The sequence below is a fragment of the Trichosurus vulpecula genome, chromosome 1 (genome assembly GCF_011100635.1).
Source record: "Trichosurus vulpecula isolate mTriVul1 chromosome 1, mTriVul1.pri, whole genome shotgun sequence".
In the NCBI taxonomy this organism is placed as follows: domain Eukaryota; kingdom Metazoa; phylum Chordata; class Mammalia; order Diprotodontia; family Phalangeridae; genus Trichosurus; species Trichosurus vulpecula.
In genome coordinates this window covers 337,521,897-337,540,421 of record NC_050573.1, presented here as the reverse complement: position 1 = coordinate 337,540,421, position 18,525 = coordinate 337,521,897, and the positions used below count along the sequence as shown (strand labels likewise).

General features: G+C 42.4%; 1 protein-coding gene across 3 annotated transcripts in view; it reads left to right on the top strand.

Moving 5' to 3' along the window:
* OTULIN (OTU deubiquitinase with linear linkage specificity) overlaps positions 1-18,525 on the top strand; it is an 89,834-nt gene that overhangs the window by 28,194 nt on the left and 43,115 nt on the right. The window contains exon 1 of one of the 3 annotated variants that reach the window (XM_036758828.1): positions 8,547-9,010. The exons of 1 other annotated variant lie outside the window; for it this stretch is intronic. In XM_036758828.1, the coding sequence (XP_036614723.1) occupies positions 8,823-9,010 (188 nt within the window). In that variant the 5' untranslated portion in view covers positions 8,547-8,822. Of the gene's footprint in view, positions 1-8,546; positions 9,011-17,840; positions 17,975-18,525 lie in introns of those variants that run through there. One more of the 3 variants, XM_036758846.1, reaches the window with a different exon arrangement.

Genomic DNA, 18,525 nt, shown 5'->3' with positions numbered 1-18,525 from the left:
GCTTGTTATATGCCTATGTCTTTCATAAATATCATCAGATTCAATTAAAGAAGGGCTTTTACATTATAACATGTAGTTAGGAAGAGGGACTAGACCTGTGATTTCATTTATAAAGGGAACTTCCAGGTGAGGAAACTTGCTTTACCAAAGAGGTCGACATCTTTTCTGCAACTTAGTCTTAGTCTAATGCCTAGAGCATGGAGAGGTTAAGTGATTTGTCCAGGGTCCCACTGTCAGTAAGGACAGGACTTAAAACCAGATCTTTCTGGCTTTGAGGCCTGACCTCTCTTTCCTAAACTACACTACTTTAATCATGCCACTGAAAAAGATAGATTTGAGGTAAAAAAAATAGTCATATACAAATGTTAACCTCTTTCCATGTTAAAAAATTCTTAAACTCATATATGTGTTTTAGATTTTTTTTTAATATAACTAACATAAAGGAATATAATGACAGTCGTAAAGCACAGGTCTAACTGTGTCATTCCCCAGCTGTTTCCACAATCCAGCTAGCAGCTGTTGTGGGGGTGAAAGCCCAACAACAAGAATGCTACCAGCACGCTGCAAAAGCCCAGGTTCTTTCGGTCTGCTTTAGTAAGGAAAGCAACGTTAAGGGGTTGACAAGCTTACTTTAATTCAGCATACAAATATCATTCACTTAGTTCAGGGGAAAAAACCACCACCCTGAAATTCAGAGCAAAATACAAACAAAGTACAAACATGGACAGACAGACCTTGTCTGATTCAAATCCCAATACATAGTTACCAGAGTTTAACAAAGTCCCAGCATCTGGGTTACAAGCTGGAGGGCTTGTTAGCTACAGCTGCCTGGAGTCTCCGAATCAGCGCACCAGCACGAGTGAGAGCCCTAAACAAATTACAAACATCGACAGACAGACCAAATACAGATTCATAGTTACCAACATCTAGGTTCAGCCCGGGAGCTCATAACGTGGGCTACCCCAGAGTCATGCATGCGCCACCACTGCTGTGGGTAAGAGCTCCAAAGAATAGAAAGCCAACCCCTGGTTTTATATCTTTTTCAGGGTCGGGGTGAGTCAGACATGCGACTCACCCATGTGACCTAAAATAGTCACAAAGAGGCGACTTAAACCCCATGGTCTAAGAGCCTCTGATGTCCCAAACCTATCACTCAAACTCATGTGTAAACTAGGCCCTCTCTTTGTTAGCCCCAACTGGGGCCCCACTTTGGTTACCAATTCACACCCACATGGGTTTAGCACCTAATTGGGGTTTGGGCCTGGGGCTTAGCACCTAGTAAGACTCAAAGACACTTAATTAATCATTTTAAAACAGTAAGAAAGTCCCAACTCAATTGATATTACACCAGCTCAATATGTTACTTCTAGGGTTAAATACAAACACCTCCACTTGATATTTAAAGCCCTTTACAAACTGGCTCCAACCTATTTTTCTAGCCTTATTACACATTACTCCCCTTAATGCCCTCTATCTCAAATGGGCCTTCTTGCTATTCCTCAAATACATAATATTGCACCTTTCATTTCTGTGCCCTTGTTCTGGTTGGCTCCTATGCCTCCTCCTTCTTACTTTTCTCTCTTATAATTGCTAGTTTCCTTCAAAGCTCAATACAAATGACATCTTTTATGTTATGCCTTTCCAGAGGCATCCCCAACTGCACCAGCTACTGCTGCCATCCTCTCCTTCCCAATTAACTTGTGTTAATTTTGTATGTATCCTGTATGCATATACACGTGTGTTCATGTATATATGCATACACACATATGTACACATATATCTCTTTATCCATATCTATATGTTGTAGGCATGCTCTAACCCCAACACCCTCTTAATTCAAGTTTGATGTTAGGATGAATGAGGCACTCCTGAGCCACAGAACAAAGGAGGTTTACGTTGTTCAAACACAGAAGAATATATGGCAGGGATAGAGTAGCACTTAGCTGCTCTGGATTTGATCTCCCTCCATCTGGAGACTTATCTGGTAAGTACATCATCAGGGTGTGGTAACTCCAGTGGTCTCAGGCATCCACCAAGTCTGAGAGGCCTTGACTACACATATGACTGGGATCTTTTGTGTCCCCAGGCCAAGAAACTGGCTCTCAGGGAAGCCAAAGACTGTCTCCAAGTCTCACAGTGTAGCCCACGTGTTGGGTAATGCCACATCTTTGTAGTTCACAGTGGTTCTTCTAATGCAAAATGATGATGATGAGCTGGAACATAGCCAACAGCATAGGAGCTACAGCACAGATGACAGCTGTAGTGTAGTTGCAGATTTCTTCTCCTGATGTGAGGTGGTGATGAGTGGGAGCACCTCCATGAACATCAGGGCCACTACACAGACATTTCTGGCACAGTCAGCAATTCTTGCATTAGGGTCATCTGTAGTAAAATGACAGATTAGTGACTGTTGAAGTCCAATTGTGTATGCTTTTCTTGTAGCAGATGGAACCATTGGATAACCAGGCAAAATGGCATTCCTCAGGAGCCAGGTCTTTATAGGCAGGACCTGACTAGGCCAGCAGAGGAGGCAGGGCTCCAGAGTCAGGACTAGAGGCCTCAGTCCCTGGCATAGTCACCACCTATTTGTGAAGAGCACAAATACCAGAGGGACCCAGGCAAGAGTGATTTCTAATGTACCCATTTCTATTTAGCAGTAGAAGCCTCCTGTGTTCCGCCCATCTTGCTAGAGGCACTGTCTTTCACAACTCAACCTATAATAGACAACTCTGGATAAAAGATAGTAGGACCCTGTGTTAGCTGTTGCATAATCACTAGTGCCCAGTAAGAGTCAAGCAACTGGCATTCAAAATACCTAACAGTGACTTATTCTATCCATCTGGTGGTATCTCTCAAAGTCTCCAGCCAGCCTGGTTCTTTATGGACAAAGATCTCTAGAAACCCTGGGCCTTGCAGGGTCATAAGGGTCCAAGGAGAGAGACTGGTAGATAGTTCATCGCTCACTCAATCAAGAAACATTTATTAAGTGCCTACTGTGTGCCAGGCACTGTGCAAAGAATTAGAGTTATAAAAAGAGGCAAAAGATAGTTCCTGTCCCCAGGAGCTTGTAATCTAGTAGAGACAGCTTGCTTTATATATGTCAGGGCTTTAACCTGTTCTGGGTCCCATGTGAGAGAAACAGACTTGTGGGTGATTCAGCAAATTGAGGCCATCAGGATATCCAGCTAGGGAATGTGGGTTTTCCAAAACTTACAGAGTCCATGGGAACTTCACGGGCTTCTTTCTTAGATCATGGGGAAGGAAGCAAGTGTCAGTAGCTTATTCCTGACTGTGCCTGGAATCCTCTGGGTTTTCCCCACCCACTATATTCCCTCAAACTTGATTGAGCAGCCTGGACACTCAATTTCCTTAGGGATGATTTTCCTCCTATTGGCTACTATCTGATCTAAAGCTGCTGCCACCATGGCCTCATCCAGTCCAGTCAGTTATATGTCATCTGTATAGTGGTGTTCACCACTGCCCTCGGGAAGGGAGGTTTCTTTCAGGTCTCTGCCCACTCTGATGTGGCAGTATGAAGGAGAGTTCAGGTGGTCCTGAGGAAGGATGGTGAAGGTGTATCAGACTCTTTTCCAGGTGAAAGCAAATTGTTCCTGGCTAGTCTTAGTCACAGAAATAGAGAAAAAAGCATTAGTTAGGATGATCACCCTGTACCACTTACCCTGAGCCTGCACTGCCTAGTTTACAACATTGTCAAGATGAGGAACAGCTGAAGAAGGAGGCCTGATGACTCTGCTTAGCTTCCTATAATCCACTGTAAGCTTTTGTTGTTGTTGTTCAGGCCTTTTCAGTTGTGTCCAACTCTTCATTACCCCATTTGAGGTTTTCTTGGCTGGCATGGTTTGCCATTTCCTTTTCCAGTTCATTTTTCAGATGAGGAAACTGAAGCAAAGTGGGTTAAGTGACTTGCCCAGGGTCACACAACTAATAAGTGTCTGAGGCCAGATTTGAACTCAGAAAGATGAGTTTTCTTGACTCCAGGCCTGGCACTCTGTCCACTGTGCCACCTAGCTGCCCATCCTCTGTAAGCTGTCAGGTACTATCTCTGCCTCTCTTACTATCAGGTAACAGAGGGCTGTTGTAAGGGGATCTGGCATAAAGTAATACTCCAGCTTCCTTCATCTCCATCACTACAGAAGAAATGTCTTCCCACTCCTCCCCTCACTCTCCACTTGGTATTGTTCGGTGTTGACTACATGAGCTTATTCAGGTAATTAAGGATTTCCATTTAGCCCTACCCAGAGTAACAGGCCTCGAAGATGCTGAAAGGCTATGCACAAATACTGAGCCCACAGTACTCCCTTCCCTCCGTGGAATGCCCTCTATAGCCTCCTATGAATGATCCAAATAGGGCAGGGGTGCTGGAGGATACCTCAGAACTGGGTGGAGCTGAAGGCTCCCTAGTGTCCAGGTGCTTAATTTCTGGGTACAATACCCTCATAGGCTGTCCATCATTGTTTTCTTATCAATTCCAAGTCCCAGGTGCCACATCCAAAGTTACTTGGTGGGGATGGTATCATTCCCTTCTGTCCATCTAGCAGGGCAGTGGCACGTTCTGTGACTTCTCTCCCCATTCCCACAGCCTCTATTTACACGGACAGCGGTATTTGCCCAAGTCACAACAGTTCCGACTTCCTGCTCAATTGTCAACAATTGATCAGCCCAGGCCTGTATAACTGTGTGATGGGGAGACCCATAGCTAAAGTCTGAAGCCATTCTGGTAAATACACAGGCCTAATTTACTTTCATTTTGGTGGGGCTTCACCTACCTCTTTTTGCCCCAGAGACAGGCTGGGCAGGCCCTAGGGGACCTGCACAAATCTATCAAATCCATTCCCATTAGGAACTTCACCCTGTCCCTTGCAGATCCCCATTTTATAGCTGATTACAAAGGGAATTCTTTGCAAGGCCAGGTGCAATAGCAGTTACCTAAAAAAGAACAGAGAATATTCTCTCTGGAAGCTCTAACAGATTGAGTTGGCTCTATAAAAGCAGGTCCTCAGAGAGTTTTCCCCAGGCTCTGGAAGATAACAGCCCAGAGCCTGTTGGGCAGGGGCCTTTCATTCCCCCCTTCCACTCTGCTTCAGGAGAAATCTCTTCATTTGCATAGCCCCATCTCCATGAGCTGCCCCTTTGTTTTTCATTTCTGTAGCTGCTGAATGCCAGGGCCCAATTTACTTTCCGTCTAATTACTCTGGCAATCCAACTCCTGCAGGGTACACAAAAACATCCAGAAAATGCTAGCCTTGGCACTTTACCCTCCTGCACAGTTTCCTTCAGCACCCACCAAACTAATCCATCTGCTTGAGTGGGAGCCTGCTCCTTGTTCCACAGAGAGGATTACTCATACAAGATCAGGAGCCAGGCAAACTACCCCTCCCCGCCTGAACCTGATCAAATGACCCTTCTCTTCATCCCAAACTGCTAAGACTACCAAACTCTGTAGGCACGGCTCTAAAGCTAGCACCACCCTCTTCGTACAGGTTCATGTTGGGAGGCACTTGTGAGTCATTCATTGGACAAAGGAGGTTCACTCTGTCCAAACACAGCAAAGATATACAGCAAGTATACTGTGTCACTTAACTTCTTACGTATGTACACATGTATGTGTGTGTGTGTGTGTATGTATACATATATATATATTTGTGAGGTTCAAGGAAGGATTGGTCCTAAATGGGTGATCAGGTCCTCCATGTACCACATTACTACTATTACCACTAGTCCTCTCCTAGATGAAGACCAACAAACAAAGGTAAAGAAGAAGGAAACAAAAGATACAGGAATTCTTCAGAACAGAAGAATCCCATTCTTTAGATTAAAGTAGCTATGGGAAGCTCTGTTCTCCCTGATTTTTGAAAAAAGTACATAAATTAAAGGTCCATACAAATGTAACAATAAAACACTCTTTGAAGCTTATATCTTATAGGTGCCCAGATATCTTATAGGTGAGTGGGTGAGTGCAGACTACCTCACTTAACCTTACTCTAGCTACCCACTGGCTAGCCACTAGACCAAGTTTCACCTTTATACCTTCCTGAGTCATCCACCCAGACATCCATCCAAACAGTTATGCTATCGGTCTGCTACTGCTCTTCTGCTTCTCTCTACCAGGGCCAGCACTCTCCACACTGGACTAGGACCTCCACAGCAGGCCTGGAATTACAGAAGGGCTGCCTCCAGGCTCTGGAGAAAGTAATCCAACCTTTGAAGCTCCACCCTAAGATCCCTAAGGACCCTAATGTCTAGCTAGCTCTCTATACTGAAGAGTAAGTGCAAACTAATCTATTTACCCCACTATATCTACAAGGTTTGTCACTCCTTACATATATATGTCCCTCACTTCCCACCCCCAAGTCTTTTATCTTGTTCTGGAACTAATCAACTAATGGGTGAGGAAACCGAAGCTCAGAGAGGTTGGAGTGACTTGCCCTGACCACATAACTAAGTGTAAGAGATGAGAATGGAACTCATCAGTTTGGCAGCTATGTGAAAGATAGATTAAAATGGGGAGAGATTTGAGGTGGGGAGACCAATTAGGAACCTAATTCCATAGCTCAGGTGACAGGAGAGGAGATCCACAGGAGATGCTGCTGTGTAAGTGGACAGTCAATTATCGATAAGCATTTATTAAGTTCCTACTATGGACCAGGCACTGTGCTAACAGGAACTGAAGATACAAAGAAAGGCAAAAGACCGTCTGCCCTAAAGGAGCTCACAATCTATTTATGGAAAGAATGGTGATGTAGTCAATAGAAATAGAAAAGCCTGGAGGAGGAGTGGGTTTAGGGTATATGCTAAATTTGAGATGTTTGACTGTATCTATCAACATTAGCATCTTCTACAGTTACATTTTTGAATGATCTATTTTGTTCTGGTTCTTTTGTGAAAAGAATATCTCTCATTCAAGAACAAAATCTCATTTTTTGCCCTTTTCCATTTTTTTTTCTAAACAATGAGACATTTTCTCCTTAAGCTTCTTTAGCATTTGTTTCTCCTTATGGGCAAAGACCATCTTGCTATTGTAGTTTCTTCCCAGAGCTCAGCACTGTGCATTGCCATACAGTGGGCAATTAATAAAGTGCTTACTGGTACTTTTAAAACCCAATATATCTTTTCTCTGTGTCTTGAAAAGAGGGTGCATTTTAGGATTATATATTTAATTACTCCAACTCACTCATTTTTACATATAACAAAAATGAGGCTGGTGCATGGCACATAGTAGTAGCTTTGTAAATATTTATTGACCAGTGTTTATTGATAGAGAGGAAAAAAGTGACTTACTCAAAGTCACAAAGGCAGTTATGCTGCAAAACTCACATGGGAAATCCCAGCACTAATTAAGCATCTCAAATAGGGGTTGAGTTCATAGCTCCTGTAACTCTAATCCTAAGCATTCTCCACTAGAACTACAATATTTGATTAGTGTTGTGATACCTGAGTAGCCAGCTATTGCTAAAAAATCCTGCCCCCAGCCCCTAATTGCAAACTCCAGTCTGCATATAAAAAAAACAGACTGAGTTCCTGCCATTTGGCAAGGGGCCTGGGCCCCTAAGACACTTCTAAGGAATGTGAGCTAATTACCAAAAATCTAATGCCTAACGACCTTCCTCTGGCAGAGTGGGCTCAGAGATGTCTCTATGTTATGTCAACAGACGGAGCTAAAACATCTCTCAGTCTGTCCATGGCCATTAAGGATGGAAGCCTTGACCCTAGACATTATCTTGAATTATATGACTTTTGCCTTATCTTGAGCCTTCCTAGCCTCAAGAGTTATGGCAAAAGTTGGAGACAGAGATCCTGGGTTGTAAAATTCCAATTGACACTTTGTCAGCTATCTGATATGTTGTATTTACAATCTATTCAGGAGGTTCCTCTAATGTATCATGGTCATAAAAAGTGAAATAACACAGGCTTGCTGAGTCTGCAAAGTAACATGTAAACTTCAAGAGATAATTAAGCACTGAATCCTGTATTGTCTATATAAACTACCCTCTCGCTTCAAACGTGGTCATTTGATTTGGGAATTTCTCCGAATGACCGCCAGCTAATAAACTTCTCCATTCAAAACTTATACTCTGTGGCGTGTCTCACTCGCTTCTGCTATAACAGTGTGAAGGTAATTAGGCAGTTCTAGAGAGGTAATGGACACTGTACATTTGATCCTCAGCCAACAACGCTGTTCCCCGGTTATGTGAATCTTTGTCTCAACCAAAGCATGCTTACTTTCTGACCAAAGGAGCACTGTGACTTTGCACCTGGCTGAACTCCCAACCAGAGGAGACACACGCGCGCAGCAGACAGCATCAAGCCTCTGCTACCTCTAGCTCCCTCCCTCCTGCTCTCCCGCAGCCAATGAAAGTAGTTTAGCCGGGGAAACTCCCGCGGAGTTTCATGAGCATGCGCTCAATGTCCCCGAGCCGGCTCGGGGAGCCAAGCCGGAAGCGCGCGCACTGAGGCGAGCACAGGCGCAGCGACGCTTCCCTCCACCGCCCCCTCCGGGTCAGAGGCTCGGGGGCGGGACTATCGCTGCGCGCCGTGACGCAACGTGCCGTGACGCTCCTCGCGGCGCACGGAAGCGTCTGCGGAGCGGCTCGCCGTGGGCACTTCAGCTGAACGGCGGCCGAAGTCCGGGAGCTCTTGCAGAGGCGGGAGGGGTACGGGCCGAGCGGGCTTAACCTCTTCCGCGCCGTGGCCGCGCGGGCGGCGCTTATGGCAGCTTCGCCTCGCCGCTGGGCAGCCGCTCGCGCCGGAGGAGCCCGGTCTCGGTTCCTGTGGGAGGCTCCCGGCTCGTTTCGGGGCTCCCTATGAGTCAGGGAGCGATGCCCCAGCCCGGGGGGTGGCCGGGGGCAGGCGGCCCCGAGGGGCCTGACTTGGAGGCAGAGCCCGCCCTTCTAGGCCGTGGGAAAGCGGCGGAGAGGAAGGACTCGCCGGCGGGGCCGGCCGCACCGGGGGACCCGAGCTCCGGCCGCGTCCGGGGCTACTCGGGAGAGCAGTAAGTGTGCATCGCCCGGGCTGGAGACGAGCCTCCTGTCTCGGGAGCGGCTGCTCGGGGTCAGGACGGGGACACGCAGCTGAGCGGCCCCGAGCAGCTTCTCTGGCGACAGCTCTCCCGGGGGTCTGGGGCGGGGGCTCCTCGGGAGCTGCCCCTGAGCCCGGCCAAGCAGGCGTGGAAGGAGCTGGAGAGGTTCGGGGGTGGGGACGACGTCGTCAGGTGACTCACGGGGGAGGGAGATAGCTAGGTTGGGTGTGCTGCTTTAGAAATCCTAACGAAGCCCCAAAGTCTGCAAAGACACAACTCCGAAAAAGCGCTTACTGTATGTCTTCAAAAACAGTATTCTTTCCACAAACTCTGACAAAGTGGGTCTCCTGGCTGCAACGTCAAAAGATAAAAACTCGCAAACTTCTGGGGAGACGTTGCTGTGGACCTAGCTGCTACAGGGTTACAGGATGAAAACCTCACACACTTTTGGGAAAACGTTTTAGAGAAGTTTTTCCTAACTTGGAATCACTTCTGCACCTGACCCAATCGCAGAAGTAGTCACATCGGTGCTCAAAGGGGCGTGTGTGTTGTGTCTGTGGCTGCGAGTCAAGTTAGCCCTTGTGACTGGATCCCACCAGACACTCTGAGATCCAATCTCAGGTGGTTTATCCACCGGCAGGTCATGTAGTCATCATTCTCTTGCTGTAGAAGAAAGTGTGTGAAATAAATGAGGCAGGGTGGTGAAGGGAAACGATTTGGAGACCTCCATTCAAAAAACATTGTTTTTGCCCTATTCCGAGGACTCCATACTTGGCACTGGTAAATCAAAGGTAAGGAGGATTCTTTACTCTCAAGGAGCTTACTCCCATTCATTTGAAGGAAAATAACATACACACAAATAAAATTCTAGCTGCGTATACAGGGCAGCTAGGTGGTGAAGTGGATAGAGTGTCAAGTCTGGAGTCCTGAAGACTTCATCTTCTTGAGTTCAATTCCAACCTCAGACATTGGGCATGTCACTTAACCCTGTTTGCCTCAGTTTCCTCAAATGTAAAATGCACTGGAGAAGAAAATGGCAAACCACTCCACTATCTCTGCTAAGAAAACCTGAAATGGGGCAGGAGGAGTTGGATAAAACCGAACAACAACAAACTATGTACACATTAAAGGTGGCAGAAACTAGGGGTGGCAGTTGAACTGAGACTTGAAGGAAGCTAAGAGATCTAAGAAGTGGAGGTGAGGAGAAATTAATTGTTGTTTTGGGGAAGGAGCAAAGAGTGGAAACTGGATATGGAGTGTCCTGTAAAAGGAGGGTAGGGGTAGATTATCCTGAACAGGAACAAGTAGGCCAGTTTGACATGTATATATAATGTGGGAAGGGAAGTAATGTGCAATAAATGGAAGAGTAGTCTGGAGCCAGATTGTGAAGTGCTTCAAATGCCAAATAGAGGAGTTTGCATGGGATACAAGAGAAAATAGAGAGCCATTAAAGTTTATTGAGCAGAAGAGTTTTCAGACATATGCTTTAGGACTATCAATTTGGCAGCTCTGTGAAGTATCAGTTGAAAGAGAGAGAGATGCTTGATGTAGAGAAACTAATTTGAGGATAGCCCAGGAGAGAAGAGATGAGGATTGAACTTAGTGGTCCAAGTGGAAGGGAGAGAGATATTTCGAAGGTAGAATTAGCAAGACTTGGCAATTGATTGCAAGTGAGTGCAAGAGTAAAGTATGACTCCCCAAGGTTGAATCAAAGGATCAAGTCCAAACCCTGACTCTGCTACTTAGTACTTTGGGCAAATCTCTTCACCTCTTTGGACCATTTCCCCATTTGTAATTTGGGGATCTGAGATGATGATCCCATAAGGTTCCTTCCAATGCAAAATTTATGAATGTGTGAACTAAGATTGGATCCATGGTAAAGACATGCAAATTTAGTTTAATTGAAAAGAGCTAGGGCCTGAAAGTCAGAAAATCTGCATTTATTGCTATGTTACCTTGGACAGGCAAATGAGGGATTGAATTTAGATATATGATCCTAAAGGACCCTTGTCTTCAAAATCGCTAATCCTATAAATGGTTCCTAAGGTCTTATCTGGCTTTGGGAGGGATTAATTCAGCCCCTCACCCCCCAATTCTATATGTAGGGTATAGACTTTCTCAGGATGTATATGCATATGTATATGTATGTACAGATACGCCTTTACCTTCACACTGATACATACTGTGTGTATATAGATATGTCTGAATATATGTATGGATACATACATATATGCATAAGGATGTATGTTTCTCTGAATATATGTATGCATATGCACATACACACACTTGTATAAACAAACCCGGCTATGAAAAAGATTTGATTAGTTGATTGAATCAACCAGTGTGTGAAGTTGAGATTGATTAGCTTCAGACACAACCTAGGTATACAGAACTGTGAGCTTTTGTATGGTGGTCTTTTCTGGTGTTTTCCTTGGTACAGGAGAGAATCTACAGTGAGAATCTGTTCACTCTGTGAGCCAAATCTTTGTCACAAATAAGAGTGAATGAGTATCAGCCACTTACCTCCTGTTGTTGCATCTAGGTGCTGTTGTTTGCTTCTCCCCTGTACCATGCAGTAGCAGTTGAGATGCACTGGTAGGCAGATTCCTTAGTCCTCAGTAACACTTCACATACAACCTATATTATTTCTTCCCGGTGGCTAGAGAGGGGAAAGTATCCCATGATATTACACAGTGCAAGGTAGAAATTACCAATAGTCAACTAGTATTTACTAAACATCTGCTATATGCTAGGCTTTGTCCTAAGGATTGTGGATACAAAGAAAGGCAAAAAACAAAATAACCAAAACCGGTTCCTGTTCTCAAGAAGCTCACAGTCTAATGAATCTTTAGATGTCTTAGAGGTGTTAGTCTACGCATTTTGTTTTAGAGGTAAACACATTGAGTGGTGAAGTGACTTGTCCCATCTCGTGGATAGTAAGTAGCAGAGCCACAACTTGAACTCAGGTTCTCTGACTCCCAATCCAGGGCTTCTTGATTCAAGAATCTCTCTTAGATTCTTAGCCATCTGGACCAACATCCTTGTTTTGCAGATGAGGAAAATGAGGCTGGGAAAATGAAATGACTTGCTGAAGATCACATGGTCAATTGGCATCAGAAACTATAGCTAGAACCCTGACCTAGACTCTAAGCCCAGTGCCCTTTCCCACTATACCACACTGCAATGAATGAGTAGCAATCAGGAATTTGATGAGACCTTGGTAAGTTATCTAGAGATGGAACAAAAATTCTGTGTTTTTTTTTTTTTTCCAGTGCAGATTTTTCTAGTTTAGTTTGTGGGTTATTTAGGAGCTGGGTTCATTTTTTCTTTGAAATACTTTTGGTCATTTTGTTTCTCGGTAACTCTTAGGAAGAAAAAGGAATATAATGTTGAACTTTCAGAACTTGATTTCTGATTATCACATCAAGACATATTTTAGGTATACTGGACTGTTCCTTTTCCCCTTTCCTGTGATGGTACTGTTTTTTAGTATACACTTTGTGTTATTCTACTGGATTATATTATTGAAGTAGATGACATGTATCAGTTTTTATATTTGCAGATGTATGTAACTTAACAGTTTTAAGATAAATTTGAAAAAATTTCTGCCCAGATTAATTGTTTATATAAAGCCATTTAGCCTCGTGCAGTTGTCTATAATTGGATCTAAGACCTTTCCCTTTACCATGAGTATTCATTTTATTGGCCTAGTGTTATACAGAAGAATTCAGTTAACTTGCAATTACAAAGCTCTAAAAATGGGAAACATAAATGCCAAGTATTTTGTAATATCTTGTGATTTCATCATAATTCTACATTGCTACATATAATTAATTGTACGTGTAGGTAAGGATAAAAGGGTATTTGGCTCACTAGGAGTTTTAATACCATAGCTTCTCTGATTTCTTTGATGAATACATAGAGAGGATTCGTGTAAGAGTTTAACGAAAGGTCTTCTAAGTTTCTTTCTATCTGACATTGCATTTTACTAGAGAAGAGTATAATTAAGGATCATGCGCGGGAAACCACTTTGTGATATTAGTTTGGCATGTTTGATCATCCTTATATGAGGAGCTAGTTGACACCCTATGCTGCAGGTGGTGCAGGGTATGGTCTTGGAGGGGTAGGGGAACTTCAGCAGATGAGGTAGGAGTTGAAGTTTGTCTTGGATGCCTGTTTTATCTCCTTGTTAGTGTTCTTTTCCCACTTCTAGCCTGTCTTTTTTCTTACGCTCATTGCTGACTTTGATTACTAGCTACTAGTCCTTGCTAGGATGTTAGGTGATTAAATATTTGAATTCCAAAAAAAACTTGAGAAGCTTGAAGATGGAGAACCCTGGATCCAAAAGCCATTAAGCCATAATGGTGGAATGGCAGGTGGTGTAGTTGACCCTTTTTTTGAGGGTGGGTAGTGATGGATGAATTGACCACTTGTAATGACAGTTGCTAGTTTAAAGAGAGATGCCTCGTGTATGTGGATGAGGGAAGAACCTGCAACCCTGCCCTTTTTGGTCTGTTTTGATCAGGGACAGGACAATCCTAACTGCCTGGTGATTTTTAGCTAGGAATCTTGTGCTGCTTTGGCTTCCAGGGGATGAGGATAACATTTTGGTGGCAGCCACATCTCTCCTCTTCCTCCCTCCTTTCTCTTTTGCAAAAGGGAACTTTCAGCTTCCCATCGCCTGTAAGGGAAGAAGAGTTGGCCTAGCACCCAAGAAACCCTTATAGAGAATACCACATTATTATCAAGTTGACCTGTTATAACAGCTGTAAGAATAACTTCTGTTTTTCTGAGGTTGTTCTCTTGTTCCTTATATTTCTCTGTGATTTGTCTTAATTTGAAGGTTTACAAGTAAAACTGGTCATGAATAAAATAAAACTATTCGTAGAAGAAAGAAAGGAATTTTGGTACTTTCCAGCATTTTGAATATCTCTCCGTCTGTCCCCCAGCGTGTAGCCTGTTTGCAGTGTGTCAGCCCTGTTGAGCTGAGGCTGGAGAATAAGGATATTCAGGAGCTGTCCTTTATTCTTTCATACATAGTCTCCGGTCTTGGGCACTGGGCTGTGGCTCATGCCTTAGTGTTCTTTGATCATCTCACCACTCTTACTACCAGCTTGGACCACTGGTAATTTCAGGAAATAGAGTGTTAGAATCATAGATGGAATTTTTGCTGCTGCTTGAAACTGCAGGAATAAACTAAAGCCAGATTAGTAGATACATTAAGATCAGCTCACCTTTATAAATAGCTTTGTACTTTGCAGCACACTTTCCTCATTACCCTCTAAGGCCGGTGATCTAAGTGAGACCCTCTTCTACATGAGGAAGTTGAGGCTTAGAGATGTTTTTTGATTTGCCTGTAGCCACACAGCTAATAAATAGGAAAGACTGAATTGGAATTCAGGTCTTTTGGTTTCAGTTCAGTGCTTTTCTCACCATTCCACATTGTCTCTTAATTAGGCAGCTAAAGGAAATTTGGCCTAAAATCTATTAATGGTGAAAAACTGAATTACTATATATCATGTTCACGTGGGCTATATAATTGATATTTTAAAATAGTAAATGTTGAATTGTTCCAGAAATTGAATGTTGACTACAAAGAAGCAGCTTCCTTTTCTTCACAACGGATATATTATGCTTAAGTTACTTTGTTTTGTTAGTGTTCATTCTTTCAACAACTACCCATGTACAAAGTACTTTGTTGGGTGCTGGGGGAGAAAAAGATTATTAAGATTTGGTCCCCATTATGTAGCTTCTTGTCTAATGGGAAATGTAAGGAATAAATATGCCACATTATACAGATAGTGATGCAGAAATTGCTCTTTGACGGGAAAAAGACCGTTTCCATCTGATGGGCTCAGGGAACTTTTCATAGACAATGGACTTTTGAGCTAGGTCTTAAAGGATGGGTAGCATTTTCTAAGATGGAGATGAAATATGGGGGAAGTATTTTAAGCTTGAATGTGAGAAGAGGCACAGAAAATAGGAACATTTTGTACTTGTAAGGGATAATAGTCCCTCACAGGACAGGTAAAAGGCAATAGTTCTAGAAAAGACTAAAAAAGTAGGGAGGCACCAGGCTATGAAGTCTTTGAATGCTAAACTAAGGAATCCAGACTTCATTTAGTAAGTAGTAGAGAGCTATTGAAGGATTTGGGGGACAGGAATGGTATGATCAGACTGCTTATAAACTGGCATTTTATGAAGGAGGGATTTGAAGTGGGAAGAGACTAGAGGTGAGTAGACCGATTAAGTTTTGGTTCTAGTTCAGACAGGGTAATGAGGGACTGGAATAGTGTGGCAATATACAAGGCACTGTGGGAAGCTCAGTGGATATAACTTGGTTACTGGTTAAAGAAGAAAAGGGAATAAAAGCTAGCAGAACAATTTTGACCATAATTTTAATGGGTAAGTGGTGTCACCATTGACAGAAATAAGAAAGTCCGAAGGAGTCAGTTTGGGGAGAAAGATCATTTTGATTTTGGATACATCTAATGAGTTGATACATCTTACTTGTTCTTATTCACATCCAGTACCAACATACACAGCCAGTACCTTGGTTCTGGCCCTTATCACTTCTTACCTAGATGATTCCAATAGCTTCCTAATTGGTTTCCCTGCCAATAAACTCCAGTGGCTCCCTATTACTTTCAGGACCAATTATAAAATCATCTGGTGTCCAAAGGCCTTCAAAATCTAGTTTTCTCCATAACTTACCTTTCTAGTCATTCTCTCCCTCATTATCCTTGCCCCCTTATCTCCCTCATTTCCTTTTATGGGAAACCTGTCTCACTCCATTTTATCCCGTATGTTGCTTTTTTGTAAATGGTTTTCTTGTCTCCTCAAGCCGACTGTGGGTTCCTCCAGAGCAAGGACTGTTTTTTGTTTGTTTTTGCCTTCTTTTGTATCCTTGGTGCTTAGCCACAACTGGCCTGGAAAGTAGAGGAGACAGCTAGGTGTCTCAGTGGGTAGAGCACTGGGCCTAGAGTCCCAAAGACTTGAGTTCATATCCAACCTCAGACACTTGATGTGTGGATTCTGGGCAAGTCATTTAATCTCTTTTTGCCTTAATCCACTGGAGAAGGAAATAGCAAACCACTACAGTATGTTTGCCAAGAAAACCACATGGACAGCATTGATTGGCATGCTGTGGTCCACTGGGTCACAGAGAATCAGACATGACTGAATAGCAACTGTACATAGTAGGTGCTTACAAAATGTTTGTTGACTGTCTAATCATAATGCATTTTAAGGAAATGTGAATAGTACCATAATCACTCCTGTACTCAATCAACTTCAGTGGGCTTTCTATTGATAGTAGTTAAAATATACACTTTTCTGTTTAGTTTTTTAAAACAGCCAGAACTCAACTTTCTAATCTCGCTGGACATTACTTCCCCTCCGTGCTTTTCAAACCAGGCAAACTGGCCTTTATATTCTTAACAAATATACTGACCGCTCCCCTTGCCTGAAAATGCATGTCTTCCTCACCTCTGTCTCATGGAGTCCCTCTCTTCTTTCAAGATACATCTCAAGAACCTTCATGTAGGCTTTCTTGATTCCTTCAACTGTTAGTTCCCTTTCTTCCAAACTACCTTCTATTTAACAACTTAGTGTTTGTTTGAATCCTTTTTACATTGTGTGTGTGTGTGTGTGTGTGTGTGTGTGTGTGTGTATTGGCTTTCTGTCCTATGTAAGGTATTCGCAGATTTGTTTCATTCTTTGTACTTGTATCCATAATGCCTGGCCCATATCATATTAGCTCCTTAACATTAAAGCTTGTTGATTATTTTGGGGGGAATTAATAGGACATCTGGGTGGAGATATCTATTATGCAGTTGGAAATGTGACTGTGGAACTCAGAGTTAGAAATACGGATTTGGGAGTTATTTGTGGAGATATTTTACCATGGTCACATGTAAGGTTACCTAGGGAAACTGAAGAATTTAAATCAATAAATACTTATTAGGTGCAGATTGTACATTGTGTCTTCGTCAGCATCTATCTCAGTGTAATAAAACATGGTCTCTTTCTCAGAGCTTAGTCTAAGGAAGAATATAAAAAAGCTAAGGATAAAATTTTGGGGTACCAGATGTTGAAGAAAGGTCAAGGAGGATAAGGAGTGATGGTGGGTTATTGGATGAGAAGGCCATTGATTATTTTGGAAAGAACAAGATTAATAAATAGAGTAGTAGGAACAGAAGTCAGAATGCAAGGAATTGGGTATATTTCCCCCCAACAATTAATATAGTATTAGATAAGAAAAAAACCCTCTATTACGATGCTAGTAGCCTTTATCATTTCACTTGGTTTTGAACACAGGTGGAACCTTGTGTATACTTTAGGTTTTGTCATTTTTTTGTTGTTGCTCCTTTTAGATAATTTATACAGCTGAATGTATTAACTTATTCAGTATTATGAATTTATTATGAATCTTATTGCTAACTTAAGGGAGAAATATGTAAATATTAATGAAAGCTAGTTTATTTAGATTTTAAAATAATACTGAAAAATTAACCAAAATTTTAAAATAATAGTACTTTTTCTTTTTTTTTAGAAGGGATGAATTATGGATTTGTGCATCAAGAGTTATTTTGTTTCATGATTTTCAAAAACTGTTTAATTCAAACTTGCAAATTAGCATGTCCCACATTAAAATACCCCAAATTAATTCATATTTAATTTAATTTTTTACTTTTTCAGTTTTATGTGTTTCTTGTAAGGCTCTCAGGTTAAACTTTTACTTTCAATTTCATAAAAAAAATTATATGGGCATTGGAATTTTTTTTTTTGGTAGGGGATTTGTGAATCATACAGTGACAAGACCTCAAGAGTTCATCTAGTTCAACTGGTACTTTAGCTGGAACTCCTAAAACTTCCCTGACAAGTTATCTATCCTCTGTTTGAAGACTTCTGAAAAGGAAATCATTCCCTACCAAGGTAGTCCATTAAACTTTGTGGCAGATTTTATTGCTAGAAAGAATTCTCTTATATCTAGTTGAAATTTGCCTTTCCTTTTAATTTCTGTCTGTTGTTCCTGGCTCTTCCCTTTGGGGTTAAGCTAGATTAAATTGGAATAAATCTAATACTTCTTGTATATTAGAACTGTTCAGATAGTAGAAGGCAGTTGTGTTATCCATCTTAGATCTTCTCTGCTCTAGATTACTATTTCCAGTTTCTTCAATTTATCTTCATATAGGTGAGTGTTCCCATGAGCACTACACCCGCTCTCTCAAGGAGCATAATAAAATGCCTTCCTCTAAAAAAAAAAATTATCTTCATATAACATGGTTTCTGTCACTCTCACTAGCCACACTCTACTGTGATTCCCCCCAGAACTGAGTAAAATATTCTAGATATAGTCTGCCTAGAGCAAGGTAATGTTCTGGGTACTGTGCTTCCCTTAATTGTGCCTATCTGGTTGTAAAGACACTTGCCAGCAGTTGCTGTGGCTGTGTAAGATCAACAACAAGAGCACACAGAAAGGCTGC